Source organism: Taudactylus pleione, unplaced genomic scaffold, assembly GCF_031769625.1.
Source record: "Taudactylus pleione unplaced genomic scaffold, aTauple2 ptg000190l, whole genome shotgun sequence".
In the NCBI taxonomy this organism is placed as follows: domain Eukaryota; kingdom Metazoa; phylum Chordata; class Amphibia; order Anura; family Myobatrachidae; genus Taudactylus; species Taudactylus pleione.
Window position 1 is genome coordinate 843,187 of NW_028284592.1, and position 16,198 is coordinate 859,384.

The 16,198-nt window shown below is 44.7% G+C and overlaps 1 protein-coding gene across 2 annotated transcripts in view; it reads left to right on the plus strand.

Moving 5' to 3' along the window:
• The window catches only part of ERMP1 (endoplasmic reticulum metallopeptidase 1), a 71,238-nt gene extending 69,607 nt beyond the window's left edge, over window positions 1-1,631 (plus strand). For both annotated transcript variants that reach the window (XM_088476625.1, XM_088476624.1), the window contains exon 15: window positions 367-1,631. In XM_088476625.1, coding sequence (XP_088332751.1) covers window positions 367-531 — 165 coding nt within the window. In that variant the 3' untranslated portion in view covers window positions 532-1,631. The remainder of the gene's footprint in view (window positions 1-366) is intronic.
• Window positions 1,632-16,198: the final 14,567 nt, after the last annotated feature.

Here is a 16,198-nt window from a genome sequence, read left to right on the forward strand (position 1 = left end):
CGCTACGACCAGCGCTGTCGGTCGTAGCGGGTCTCACGCATGCGCACGAGGGAGCCGCCTCTGAATAAGGTCCACAGAGTGGGCCTGGGGAGCAGAGCAGTGGGATGCAACATTTGGAGAGTTAGGAGGCGTTGTTGTAGGCTTCAGTGAAAAGGGAACTGTACAACATGGCATAATAGAATGTGATTTGTGGGCACTATGATATATCATAATGTGAACTGGGATCGGTCGTGTGGAATCCAGTAACATAAAAGTGGCCAGGGAAATCCACACTGAGTGTCTTTATAAGATAATTTCAGTAACTATGTATTTTTAGACTTTTATTTTTTTCTTTCTAGCTAATTGCATATGTATATTCTTTTTCAGGGTTTGGATGGATATCCTGATGGAATGGTCACAGTTGCTGCAGCATCGCACTATTTCTTTGGGCAAAATCAGGTTTCCCCTGAGCTTCAGTCTTTACAGCAAAGATTCCCGGATTGGAGTTTCCCATCCAGCTGGGTCAGCACATACGAGCAGTATGTCTATTGATGTCTTACATAGCACAGTATGTGCATATGATATAACCACTGTGATCATCTACAGGGATTATGGGAAACGCATCTGCATGGACTCTCGTCTAATGTAAAAAGGAATGGACCATGGTAGTTAGTTGTTCTGTTGTTGATTCATGCTTAGGGATATGGGTGATCTAATGATGAGACTGCACTGAACTTTTTCTAGTGTCATAGAAAATAAGTAAATATTAAAGAGGGTATCCTGTGTATTTTGGACTATACAAACCTTGAACAAAGAGGAATATTTACCTATGGAGTTTTAATATTTTCACACTGGAAATCACTGTTTACAGACAACATTAATGGGGTCTTAATGATCATGTCTCTTGTAATGTTATTCATACTGTTTTCAGGATACCTCACATCAATGTTATACGTCCAATTCTGTTTTGAAAGGCAGCTAATATCGTGCATTGATGATAATGTTCTAGTAAAATTAAAGACAGCCTAGCAGGAATTCTGCATTGCAGCAGGGATGGGTACGGGATGCCAGCGCTCGGGATTCTGTGGTCAGAATCCCGACGGCATCCTGACCAGGTTACAATACTGACGGCTCTAGCACCTAACCCTCCCCCAACCCCGCTACTTACCATCGGGATCCTGGCGGTGGGGATGCTGGTGTCGGTATTCTAATAAGTGTCAGGATTCTGAACGCCAGATTCCCCGCTGTCGGGATTCTGAACATACAGTATCCCTAGCAACACTAGTATTGCCTAATTCCCTCCACCCAAGGCTTTGCAGTACGCTTTTGTTGGTGAGGTTGGCTTCAAATGCAGAATAATTTAGCAAAAGATTCAGCAGTAGAAAAGGCCTAAATGAACAAATAATTAATTTATTTAATCAAATTTCCTGTATTCTCAGTTTGCTGAGAAATCTATTAATGGAATTGGTTGTCTTGAATATTGCTTAATATGTCTAATCTGAGTTTTATCCCATTAGATGCTACTGTTTTCCCATCTGTCAGTATATTTTATTCATTTGTTTGGCAATTTGCTATTTATACTTGAATCTTAATCATAAATGATCTTGTATTACGTTGTTTTTTTTTTTTAAATTAAAGACTGTGCCATGAAAATGTTGGTGAGCATGTTGCTTTGTTGAAGTAGACATTATATTTTATCTTGTGCTCCTTCCCCACAGTGGCTTTTTGTTTAATTTTATGTGTATGTGTTGCCTCTTTTACGTGCAAGCCATGCTCAAAATTTTTTTTATTTTAAAATGTGTTGTCATTCTATTTTTCTGAATGTGTGTATGTGTATATATATATATATATTTTTTTTCATATAAACGAAAAAGAAATTTCAAATTTTTAAGGAAAATCACCACCACCATATGGTCCCTCTAATTCCTGCACATATGAGACAACATGGGTAGTGGGTAAAGGTACCATACTACATTTGATATTACACCTCTATGACTAGTATGCAAGTCAGCAAGTTCTAGTAGATGAGCACATTTTTAATAAAGATCCAAGGTACATATCAGTTGCATAGAATCCAGGGTTGGCTACTTTAAACCAAATGTTTTTTTCTATTATTATGCTGTGACTTCTTAACCACTTAACTGACTAATTCTTTTTCCAAAAACCGCTCCAAAATTGTCGGTTTCTTTTATGATTGAATTAGGTCAAGAACATAATTTTAAACTTATCCATCACTATTTTATATTAAAAAAAATATTTTTTTAAAAGACAGTATACCATAAAAATAGCAATTTGTATGTTATACTGCAGTGATGGCCATTGACGACTGTACCATCGATGGTTCAGCCATCAATTGTTTAGCGATTGGTCGAGGAAATCTGTGTAGACCACAACTGCTGATGTTTCAGAAACATCGATTGAGGGTTTGCCATCGATGGTGTAACATCGATGGCCATCATCAATGGCATGCAACTTGGTTTTAGTCAGACCATCGGTGGTTTACAGACCATCGATGGTTGCCATTCCAAATCAGAGGCTCTGCGATATCTATCGAAATAAATAAATATATATATATATATATATATATATATATATAGACACACAATGTGTGTGTGTATGTATATACATATATATGTGTGTGTATGTATATATATATATATGTATATGTATGTATATATATATATATATATATATATATATATAAATATATATATATATATATATATATATATATATATATATATATATATATATATAGCCTGGCCCTTGTATAAACGGGCATAATTAGGGAGGAGGAGGAGCTGCTGAGGCCGGAGGGAGTGGCCCTGAACATGTAGAGCCAGGGCCGCAGTGGGAGGGTGTCCTGCTGGCGGCCCGGATGCAGAGCGGCGGCTACCAGAGCCGCCGCTGCTTCTTACTGAAGGGGTGGGTCCGGCTGCCCGATCACTGCTGGCCACAGTGATCGGGTCACCGCAGCAGCCACGGCTACATGAGCCTGGCTGCTGGAAGTTGCAAGCCCATGGAAGTTCGCCAGGAGGGGGTGCTGACGGTGCCCGATCACTGTGGCCAGCAGTGATCGGGACACAAAGGAGGGGGAGCCGCGCGTGTAGAGGGACCAGAAGGTCCCTCTGATATAGGCGGCAGTGGGAAGATTAACTTCCCATAGCTGCCTAGTGGCCATTTCTGACTGGTCGTATCAGATACGACCATGTCAGGGAAAGCCCAGTCTGGTATGGTCGTATCTGATACGACCGTGCCAGGCAAGTGGTTAAAAAGCCTATTATAAGGGAATCCCCACAATGTGCTGATCAGACACTCAGAAGTTAATGCAATGGATGGGGGAGGCACACGTATAAAAACACAGATTTTAAATCAAAACTCGAGCAGCCGTGGCCAACCTGTGGCTCTTCCATTTTCCTGATACGGCTTCCCTGACTGACACTGACTGCTGGAGTGACACGTGGGGGGACTGCAGTGTATTATGTGAATGGTTTTTTTTATTTTATTTATACCGCTATGGTGATTATGTGCATGTGCTTTTACATGCTCCAACAAAAATCATACCAGGGGCGTGGCCTAGCTGGCACAAGGCCACACCCCTTTTTGCATGTACGCCTTGGGTGCACGCATAATCTCGGCAAAATGCCACACAGATATTATTGGGCTCTTTGATTCCAACTGCTTGGTCACCCCTGCTATAGAGCATGACAGGGAGTATGACGGGAGGCTCTGCCTCCCCTGACTGCGCGTCCCTGCTCACAGGTGTGTGAGAGCCGTTATCTTTACTGTGGACAATAATAGCCCTTTTCCACTGCTGCAATAACCTGGGTTATTGCCGGGTATACCTGGGTCACAGCTCAGCATAAAAGGGTCCTTGAAAAACGACCCAGGTCAAGTGACCTGGGAATCGAACCCGGACTTCCATCATTATAAGCAACATCAATACTAGATCAGCAAATTTATATAGCTACAAATTGTAGGTATTTAAAATTATATCAGCAAGTTATACAGCCATTGTATGTAACAAAAGAAAACATAAATATGTACCTCTATTGTGTCAGCCTTTGCATGTTAACATTATGTTTAAAATAATAAGATTGCAGGTTTATAGTTTAATAAAATGCTGGTATAGGCAATAAGTTGCAGTGCTTCACAAAAGCAAGCACCATACAAGAACTCAAAGGGGCATATTCACCTGGGTTCAAATTTACCAAAAATTTTGCACAAATTGGTTTTCCCCACAAGTGTGAGATTTTTTGGTATTCAATTGGGTGAGAGGTTGTTTATTTTGAACACCTATAGAGCATCAGAGTAGATAATTTTCATTCAACAGCACAATTTCATATAAATTGCAACATTAAACTTTATTGAGTAAACTTTTGAAGGATATTCCCTTTAATATTAGCATATTTCACATCTAGAAGAATGTCTGTTATGCTGGGCATACACTATACAATTATCTGTCAGATATCTATCCAATCTGGCTGGTTGGAATGAAAACCTGGTAATGTATGGGAGAAAATGACAATCATCCATCATATGGTCTTAAACACTGGAAAACGGACAAAAAAACAATTGTTCAAATTTGGTTAAATTCGTGTGTTGTAACCAATTTGTCTGAACGACCATTTTTGTCTGTTTTCCAGTGTTTGTGAGCAAGTGGTCGATTGTTATTTGCTCCCATACATTACCAGATTTTCATTCCAACCAGCCAGATTTGACAGATATCTGTATAGTGTATGCCCAGCATTAGATGTATACAACCAACCAACCTTCCTGCCTTGCATAATTTGTCTGCTGAAGCCTGAAGAGGGGTATCCACTAGACTAGTTAGTTGAACGATAACGATCGTTCAATCGTTTGCAAAAGTGTCTAAAACTACCAGTGATGCGTGTGCCCGCTGGTCGTTTAGACATCTATCATCTTTCCAACATGCTGGTCAACCTGACGATATTGTCAGGTTCAGCATGTTTCCAGATGATCAATTGACCCTGCACTGACTGCTCGTTCAGTGCAGGCTCATCACACGACTGAACGATAATAATGTCGTAATTGTGCAGTCTTTTTCAGATCTTGTAGTGGATACCCGCCTTGAGCCAAGCGTGCACAGGTCACCATCCCTCTTGTAGAATGCAGCTGTATTACTTCTGGCATCTAATGTAAGCTTGCACAATCACATCCTCGATCCATCTGCAATACTTTGATGACAAAATCCAGGGTATGGTGAATCAGCCAGTGAATGACCATTTTCAGGGTTAATACATTAATCTTAAGTTTTAGTGCATACAGTCTTAGATTGATTTGATGTAAGTAATTTTAATTTACTGGACTTGTCTGTTCATGTGCTAGCATTGTGCAGTCATTCACTGGTAATTTCTACATCTCTCCTGTTTTTGGTTATAAAATTCTAACTATTCCTTCAATCTTTAAACCAAATATGTATTTTAAAAGTATACATAGTAACCCTACGGGCTTACCCTTTATCTTATTTTGAGGCACAGCACTGTAGTGCAAATATTTTCAACTACTGATTGGCACAATCAGACCAACGTCTTTCTGGATCAACACCTAATTGTAAGGCCATTTCTATTTATTACAAATTTCTTTGTGAAGACTTACAGAAGATCAGGCATGTCAAACATAAATCCCAACCGGGCTGAATATTCAAGGTCCAAGAGTGTGTGGGGAGCAAGAAAAAAAAAATCTCAACAATATGCTCCAGAACCCCCCCCCCTGTAGTAATATGCTCCACAAACACCAGCCCCACTCCCCCAGTAATAATATGCTCCAGACTCTCCCCCTCCCCCCCCCCCCCCCACACAAAATTATATATATGCTCCTCAGGGTGCTTTACTGTTGGCATGACACAGGACAGACTTTTGGTGGATGGCCTGGTGTCAAGAAGGGCAGCAAAGAAGCCACTTCTCTCCAGGAAAAACATTGGGGACAGGCTGATATTCTGCAAAAGGTACAGGGATTGGACTGCTGAGGACTGGGGTAAAGTTATTTTCAGATTGTTTGGGGCATCTGGGAAAACTCTTGTCCATAGAAGGAAAGGTGAGTGCTACCATCAGTCCTGTGTCATGCCAACAGTAAAGCATCCTGAGTCTATGCATGTGTGGGGTTGCTTCTCAGGCAAAATTGTTAGGTGAGACCACTCCCTTGGCTAAGAACGCAGCCATGAATAAAGAATGGTACCAAAACATCCTCCAAGAGCAACTTCTCCCAACCATCCAAGAACAGTTTGGTGATGAACAATACCTTTTCCACCATGATGGAGCACCTTGCCATAAGGCAAAAGTAATAACTAAGTGGCTTGGGGAACAAAACATTGAAATTTTGGGTCCATTGCTAGGAAACTAACCAGACCTTAATCCCATTGAGAACTTGTGGTCAATCCTCAACAGGCAGGTGGACAAACAAAAACCCACAAATTCTGACAAACTTCAAGCATTGATTAGGCAAGAATGGGCGGCCATCAGTCAGTATGTGGCCCAGAAGTTGATTGACAGCATGTCAGGGCAAATTGCAGAGGTCTTGAAAAAGAAGGGTCAACACAGCAAATATTGACTCTCTGCATAAACTTTAATGTAATTTTAATTCAGTATACCATAGTAAAATCGGACAAAAAGGACTAAACACTGAAGCAGCAAACTTTGTGTAAACCAATACTTGTCAGTCATTCTCAAAACTTTTGGCCATGGCTGTATTGTGTATTTTTGTGAATAACAGCTGTTTTAATGCTGAACTTATATGCTCATGTCACAGATCTATTTGTAGTGGTTTTGCTCTTACAAAATATAGAGTTATGGTAGACTTACCTAGATAGCGCATTTTCTTCAAGGTCCACAGGGATACCATGGGGAATATTATGGATGGAAGTCCAGGCACCAAACAGTGAAGGCTTTGGCTCCCAGAATGCCACAGGTCCTCCTCTATATCTATATCTATATATATCTATATATATCTATATATATATATATATATATCCCCGCCCCTAGCCATAGGACTTCAGTTTAGTGGAGAAGGCAAGAGTAGGAAGAACAATCGTACACCAGAAACACTCTTAAAGAAGATGAGGGAATTTGTAACCAAAAGAAAATCACCTAATGAAGCCAGGTGCGTCAGGGTTGGTGCCCTGTAGACCTTGAAGAAAAGGAGTTATGTAGGTAAGTCTAACAAAGCTAATTTTCTTCATTAGGGTCCATAGGGAGACCATAGGGATGTCCTAAAGCAGGTACCCTAGGGTGGGGGATGCTCCTGAGCACAAAGGAGAACTTGTCGCCCAAAGGAAGTATCCTGGGAGGCAAAAGTATCAAAGGCATAAAAATTTAGAAAAATGTGGACAGAAGACCACGTGGAAGCCCTGTACAATTGTTCAGCAGAGGCACTACGATTCAATGCCCATGATGGCCCTACAGACTAAGCAGAATGTACTGTCACCGTGCTTGGGACAGGAAGATCAGCCTGTGTGTACTCGAGAGATAGTCATGCGTAGCCATCTCGCCAGAGTCTGTTTACTAGCTCGCCCTCCTAGTTTGTGAAAACCATATAATACAAATAGAGAATCTGATTTTCTAACACAATTTGTGCTTTCTGTATTTAAATGTAGCGTACAAACTACATCCAGGGAGGCTTCACATACAGAAAGGTCTGGAGCCTGAAAAGCTGGAACAACAATTTCTTGTATGAAGAACCGCTTTATCCTGGTGAAAAATCAAATATGGGGAGTGACAAGAGAGCGCTGCCAAATCAGAGACTCTGCAAGCAGAAGAGAGAGCAAGAAGAAGGTGTCGTTGCTGCCAACCACTTCAAATCTAGAGTCAAAAGGTTCAAATGGGGAAGCTTGTAACCCCTTAAGAACCAAAGACAAATCCCACGGTGGAACAAAAGGTGGCTGAACTTGCAGAACTCCTTGGGGAAAAAAAATTCTAACATCTAGTAATGAAGCAATCTTCTTCTGGAACCATATTGACAGTGAAGAAACCTACACTCTGAAAGTGGCCAGGTGGAGACCATTGTCTAACCTTGCCTGCAGAAAATCCTGAACACCCTAGGATCATTTTCCTTATGAGAGCACAATTGACCAAAAGAATGCGGGCAGAAGCAGGCTTCCGTGCTCTAGGCATCGTTTAAATTACAGAACTGGAAAATCCCTTCGCTTTTAAGATTGAAGATTCAAGAGCCACGCCGTCAGTCAGATGGGGCAAGTACAGATGTCTGCAGAGATCCTGCCACAGAGGAAAGGATATAGACTGTCTACCGATAGATTCTGTATGTCTGTGAGCCAATGACATCTGGGTCAAGCCGGAGCCACCAGTATTACTGCTCCGCCTTCCTGCTTGAAAATCCTGAGAACTCTTGGAAGCAGGGAAATTGGAGGAAAGAGATATGCCAACTTGAAGTCCGATCTTATGGCCAGTGCATCCACGAAGGCTGCTGATGGATCTCTGGACCTGGCCCTGTACCTGGGGACCTTGTGGTTGTGGCATGACGCCATGAGATCTATCTCTGGTAGACCCTATTTGTTTACCAGGAGCTGAAACACTCCCAAATCGAGAGACCACTCTCCGGCGTGTATGTACTGCTGACTTAGGTAGTCTGCTTCCATTTAGCACTCCCGGTATGAATATTGCCGAGATGGCTGGAAGAGGACAATCTGCCCAAATCATAACCTTTGTCACTTCTTCCATGTCTGCATAACTTCTTGTGCCTCCCTGACGATTGAGGTAGGCCACTGTAGTCACATTGTTGGTCTGGATCTGGACCGGCCTGCCCTGTAGCAGGTCCTGTGCCTTGATCAGTGCTCTGTATACTGCTCGCAGTTCCAGAATGCTTATTCGCAGATTACTTTCTTGATTTGTCCATCTTCCCCAGAACGGGAGCCCTTTGTATAGATTATCCTTTCTCAGCCACCACAGGAAGGAGTAACAAACCTCGGGAGTGAGAAGGATCCTCTTAGATCTTATAACAAGATGCTGTCCATTTCTCCTGGAGCGAATCAATCTTTGTAGAGGCCTGGAATGTAACTGGGCATATTCCACTATGTTGAAGGTGGATACCATGGACCTGTATTGCTGAAGGAATAGATACCCTCTGATTTTGGAGCAATTTGCCCACCCGCAATTGTAGAGCCAAAAACCTGTCCACTGGTAGGGATATCCTTTGTGCTAGGGAATCCAGTAGTGCCCCCAGATGTAACGTCTTGTTGGAGAAAGGGAAGACCTTTTCCAATTGATTATCCAGCCCTGCTCCTGTAGACAGGCAGTGGGCAGCTGGAGATGATGTTTTAAAACAGTGGTGTCAAACTCTGGCCCTCCAGCTGCAGTGGAACTACACATCCCAGCATGCACTGCCACAGTTTTGCTATTAGGGCATGGTAAAATTGTGGCAGGGCATGCTGGGATATGTGGTCCCACAGCCGCTGGAGGGCCTGAGTTTTACACCACTGTTGTAAAACCGCCGTAGACTGCTCATTTCAGAAGGAGTCAGGATACTGATATACTTGGACGACCTCCTGATATTGACAGTTATGACCGCCTTTATCTAGGTCACAGGTTCTCAAACTCGGTCCTCAGGACCCCAAACAGTGCATGCTTTACAGGTCTCCTCACATAATTACAAGTGAAATAATTAGCTGTACCTGTTGATCTTTAAAACTTGTCAGTGCGTAACAAATACACCTGTGCACCTGCTAGGCGACCTGGAAAAAGTGAACTGTGTAGGGTCCTGAGGACCGAGTTTGAGAACCTCTAATCTAGGTAAACACAGAGGGGCTGTGGACAGACCAAAGGACAATGGTAATGTTGTTGTACCGCAAAACTCAGAAACCCTTGGTGGATAGTGCAATAGGTACATGCAGATATGCCTCCTGTATGTCTAGGGTCCTTGCAATCCCCAGGTTCCATTTCCAGCATAATTGACCGTAGGGTCTCCATACGGAACGTGGGCACATGGATGAACCTGTTGAGAGATTTCAGAATGGAGCGATACCCATTTAGCTTCTGAATCAAGATCAAATCTGAGTAATAACTCCTTAGTAGTTTGCACAACTTCCAGTTCCTTTAGCTAACATCCTTCTGGGGAGTATCCCTTTAGGAAGGTGTCACATAAGAATCCCCAGTAGGGAGGGGGATTTCCCACCTAATGCACTCTCCCTGTGGGAAAGTGTAAAAAGACACTAGTCTATTTGGAATCTGGAACAGTCTTACCTGTACAGCCATGGCCAAGCGTTTTGAGAATGACACAAGTATCGGTTTTCTTAAAGTTTGCTGCTTGTGTTTAGACCTTTATGTCAGATGTTACTATGGTATACTGAAGTAAAATTACAAGCATTTCATAAGTGTCGAAGGCTTTTCTTAACAATTACATAAAGTTTATGCAAAGAGTAAATATTTGCAGTGTTGACCCTTCTTTTTCAAGACTTTTGCAATATGCCCTGGCATGCTGTCAATCAAATTCTGGGCCACATCCTGACTGATGGTCGCCCATTCTTGCCTAATCAATGCTTGGCGTTTTTCAGAATTTGTGAGTTTTTGTTTGTCCACCTGCCTCTTGAGGATTGACCACAAGTTCTCAATGGGATTAAGGTCTGGTCTCAGCAGTCCAATCCCTGTACCTTTTGCAATCACTGATGTTGCGTCCCGGCAGAGGTAGATGGAGTCGCAGTACATGCGTCCTAATACAGATGCTTCGTACTACCAACTCAAAAAAATTCAACCAAAACAATAAAAAGCTTAGGACTGCCTGAGCAGTCCCGTTACAATAGTGCGTCAAATCCTGTCACACCAAACTGAAGGCCTATAGCTGCAGGGTATACAGTCAGGTGCATAAATATTGGGACATTGACAGAATTTTCATATTTTGGCCTCTATTCACCACCACAATGGCTTTGAAATGAAACAAACAAGATGTGCTTTAACTGCAGACTTTCAGATTTAATTTGAGGGTAATTACATCCAAAATCAGGTGAACGGTGTAGGAATTGTGGTGGTGAATAGAGGCCAAAATATGAAAATTCTATCAATGTCCCAATATTTATGCACCTGACTGTATATGGAGGACGACGCAGGGCATTCTGGGAGCCAAAGCTATAACTGCTTGGTGCCTGGACTTCCAACCATAATATTCCCCATGGTATCCTTGTGGATCCTCTATGGACTCCGAAGAAGAAATGTAGTTGCCCTGATGTTTCAGAAAGTTGTCATCAAATCTATTTGAGAGTCCAAACTTCTGTGTTGAGTTTAAAAACCTGATCTGAGATAATGTGTTATGAGTGTCTGAGAGATCACACTTTTTAGTGATCACAACATATTTTATCCATGTTTCTGCCTCTTGTTCCACCTTAACTGTTTATGTTGGCTAATTCTGTTCAGCTGTCATAAAATATCCTGAGACGTTTGTGGCTGAAGAAGTTGAAAATGCCAAATCCCGTACCATACTGCCCTCATTTCCAGTGTTTGAGTGTAGTTTTTCCCTATAGATTGGGCCCTCTTACCCTTATGTATGTCTTTTACAACCCAGTATAATGTTGTTTCAAATTGTAAAGCGCAACGGAATTTTCTGCGCTATATAAGAGACTGTTAATAAATAAAATAATAGTTTTTCATTCTGCTATACTTGTATGAGCATACAAGAGCCCCAATCTTAGAGCTGGTCAGTCCACAATCCATTTTCGTTCTAAAAGGGACGCTGTATAATCTCTTAAACTAGATACATCAACAAGTGTATATAATTAGTTCAGACTATGCATGTGATAAATCTGTTATCCACACAAGACTCCATTTTGTAACAAGTTGGATGATCTGAGCCTGTAAAGATACTCATAAGCTTTAAATGTGTAATTATTACAAAGACTGATTTCTGCTGAGCTATATGTATGTATAAACATGCAGATAACTGTATGAATAAGCCTGTATCCTACACATCCCCCCCCCCCCAACATTCCCACATGTACAGATAGAATGCTAGCAAAGACTGCTGTGCTGAGAAGTAATCATATGTTGCAATTGTATGAACGCTGTTTTTAATTGTCTACATAAAAATATAGCCAGACGGATCTTGAACACCAAACTGACTGTGTGTGGATTCTGTCTCCTGAGGCCTCGGTAATGCAAGAGTCTGACATACACTATTGAACTTGGGCTGGTGATTCATTTCAGAAGATTGGTTTCTGATCTATCACGTGATATATCGCTAGTGCACAGTGGGTGTGTACACCAAAAACGCCTGTGAACGAATATTGTTCACAGAAATCAGGTTGGCCCTGTAGCATAGCCGATGTTGATATATCTAGATATATTGGTATGTCTGTCTGGGCGTCCACCCGTACACCTGTCGCAGGAACTGCTGACATCACAACTAGGTAGGCAAATTTTAATGCCCAGCCTGTTGTGATGTATGTATCGCTTACCAAATTGGCCACTCATTCGGCACAACTGCTGGGTAGCCACTCAAATACGTAGTGTTGAAGCTGGGCTTGAATCCAGCTCCTATCCACGGGATTTCTTTGTGTGATTTGTAAGCTTGACTTGCTATAGAGAAGTTGGATTGCAATCCTACTGATTAAGGGGCCCCATAAATCAGGGATGGATTGCCGCGATGCAGCAACCCGGAATCACAGGTTTGCAGAAATCCAACATGTTGGATTTCGGTGAATTGACTATTGCGATCAAAAATATGATATATGGTAAGAACTTACCCTTGTTATCTCTATTTCTACGCAGTCCATAGGGTTCCACAGGATACCTTGGGGTATAGGTGATGATGTCAGTCATCGGGCACCATAGAGTTAAGCTTTCAGCCTCCCAGGATGCACTAGGGTCCCCCTCCTATACCCCGCCCCCGAGCCAAGGCATCTCAGTTATGTACCAAGCCATAGGCCGGAGGAGGAGAAGGAAGAGAGAGGAAAAAAAGATCTGGACACACACAAGAATCACATTCTCACCAGAGGGAGATGGAAAAACCGGTGACCAGAGTAAAGCCCATCTGCAGCACAGGTGTGACAGGGCGGGAGTCCTGTAGAACCCTATGGACTTCGTAGAAATAGAGATAACAAGGGTGAGTTCTTACCATATCTCATATTTTCTACTTCAGTGCCCATAGGGTATCCACAGGATACCTTTTTTGATGTCCCAAAGCAGTATCCTTTAAGGGTGGGGACGCTCCTGTGCTGAAAGGAGAATCCGCCGCCCGAAAGAAGCATCCTGAGAGGCAAAGGTGTCAAACGCGTAATACCTCACAAATGTATGGACCGAGGACCACGTGGCAGCCTTGCAGATCTGGACTGCAGAGGCACCACGTCGAGCTGCCCACGAAGCACCCACAGACGTAGTGGAATGAGCCTTCACAGGAGGAACCGGCAGGCCTTCATGAAGATAAGCTTCTGAAATCGCCATACGGATCCAGGCTGCCAAAGTTTGCTTTGAAGCAGGCCAACCCTTTTTACGGAAGCCATAGAGGATAAACAAGGTGTCCGACTTCCTAAACGAAGAAGTGCGGTCAACATAAGTCCTTAAGGCCCGCACAACATCCAAAGTGGCCTCACCCCCTGAAAGGCCAGGTGAGTTAAAAGCCGGTACAACTATTTCCTCGTTAACATGAAACTGGGAAACAACTTTGGGATGAAATTCAGGACGAGTGCGGAGCACTGCCCTGTTCCCATGAAAAATCAAGAAAGGGGGTCTATACGAGAGAGCCCCTAAATCAGAAACCAGTCTGGCCGAAGCAATGGCCAGAAGGAAAACAGTCTTAGCTGTTAGCCATTTAAGATCCACTGAGCCCAGTGGTTCAAACGGCGGTCCCTGGAGAGCCCTCAGGACCACAGCCAAGTCCCAAGGCGCCACAGGTGGAACAAATGGCGGCTGAATTCTCAGAATGCCTTGCATAAAAGTGCGCACATCAGGGATTGTAGCAATCCTACGATGAAACCAGACAGACAGGGCAGAAACCTGCACCTTCAAAGAAGTAAGGCAAAGCCCATGGTCTAGTCCCGCTTGTAGGAAGGCTAGCACTCTGGACAGACGAAACTCCCGAGGTGCATAACCTCGCGGTCGACACCACTGGAAGAACGTATGCCACACGCGATGGTATATTCTCGCGGAAGATGGTTTTCGAGCTCTTAGCATGGTTCGCACTACAGAGCTGGAAAATCCCCTGGACCTCAACATTGCTGTCTTTGACGGCGTGGCTGTTGAGACGGCCGAGTCAGGTCCGGGTGAAGACAAGGACCCTGTGACAGAAGGTCCGGTCATAGCGGCAACCGCAGAGGACTGTCTACGGACAGACCCTGAAGGTCTGAGAACCAGTGCCGTCTGGGCCATGCGGGAGCTATCAACCGGAGCGTCCTTCCTTCCTGTTTGAATTTCCGGATCACCCGCGGAAGGGCAAACGGAGGAAACAGATAAGCGAACCGGAACGTCCACCGGACCGACAGAGCATCCACCAGAGACGCCTCTTTGTCTCTTGTGCGAGACCCGTACACCGGCAACTTGTTGTTGTGCCGGGACGCCATGAGGTCGATCTCTGGAAGACCCCACCTGTCCACCAGCAGTTGAAAAACGTCCGGGTGCAGGGACCATTCCCCCGGATGAACGTCCTGGCGACTGAGAAAGTCCCCCTCCTAGTTTAGCACTCCCGGGATGAAGACTGCTGATATGGCCAGAAGATTGCGCTCCGCCCATACCAGGATCCGGGACACCTCCACGAGAGCCGCCCGACTTCGGGTTCCTCCTTGCCGATTTATGTAGGCCACGGTGGTAGCATTGTCCGACTGGACCTGCACTGGGTGACCTTGGAGAACCCGATGTGCCTGCTGGAAAGCATTGAAAACCGCTCAGAGTTCCAAGATGTTTATTGGAAGCTCTGTTTCTGCCTGAGTCCACCTGCCCTGGAACAAGTGTGGACCCGAGACTGCTCCCCAGCCCCTCGAAGACTGGCGTCCGTTGTTAACAGGACCCAATTCGCCACCCAGAACGGACAACCCTTGTTGAGATGGGTCGTCTGCAACCACCAGGCTAGGGACAGATGAACCGCCGGAGTGAGCACCATCGTCTGAGATTTCAGAGACTGAGGCAGTCCATTCCATTTGGACAGGATCAGGTGCTGCAGAGGTCTGGAGTGAAACTGGGCATATTCCACCATGTCGAATACCGACACCATGGAGCCCAGTAACCTCATCGCCGAGTGCAGAGACACCCGGCGGCACTGTAGACAACTGCGCACCCTCAACTGCAAGGCAGAGATCTTTTCCCCCGTCACAAAGATCCTTTGCTGTCCGGAGTCCAATAAGGCTCCGAGGTGCAGAATCAGCTGAGACGGGATCAGGGTGGACTTCTGCCAGTTTATTAATCAGCCGTGCCGTTGCAGTACCGCAATGGTCAGGTCCAAGTGGCGTAGCTCCGGATATCCTGCCACCAAGAGAAGGTCGTCCAAGTACGGCAACATGCGGACTCCCTGCAGCCGCAGGGAAGCCGCCATGACCGCCATCACCTTGGTGAAAACACGTGGTGCTGTCGCCAGGCCAAAAGGTAACGCCCGGAACTGAAAGTGGTCGCTGCGGATTGCAAACCTGAGGAACTGCTGATGGCGTAAAAGAATAGGGACATGCAGGTAAGCGTCCTGTATGTCCAATGACACCATGTAGTCCCCAGGTTCCAGCGCCAGAATGATGGACCGTAGGGTCTCCATCCGAAACTTCGGTACCCGCAAAGACTTGTTGAGAGCTTTGAGGCTGAGCATTGGACGAAACGACCCATTGGGTTTCTGCACCAAAAACAGATTGGAATACAAACCCTGGCCCTTCTGGGAGAATGGAACAGGCACTATAACTCCAGCCTGCAGCATAGTGTGCAAGACTTTCCGCAGCTCCGTGGCCTTGTTCCGGTCTGATGGCAGACCCGTGGTGAAGAATCGAGACGGGGTTCTGAGCCTGAAGGAGAGGGCATACACGTGGAAGACCACCTCGAGAACCCAAGTGTCTGTCGTGGTGACGGACCAAAACCGGGCGAACTGCATCAGGCGGCCTCCACTTTGGGATCCCCCAACGGGAGGCCCGGGCCGTCAGGCCGCAGGCTTGTCATCTGGCTTAGGGGCTGGACGTCTGGTACTCCAGGCCTGCTTCCGGGGCTTGGCCGATTTTTGGGGGCCAGCCTGTCGGGGAAAGGACTGTGTCTTAGGCCTACCCTGGGCCCTATAAGGCCGACGTACCTGAACCGGAAGG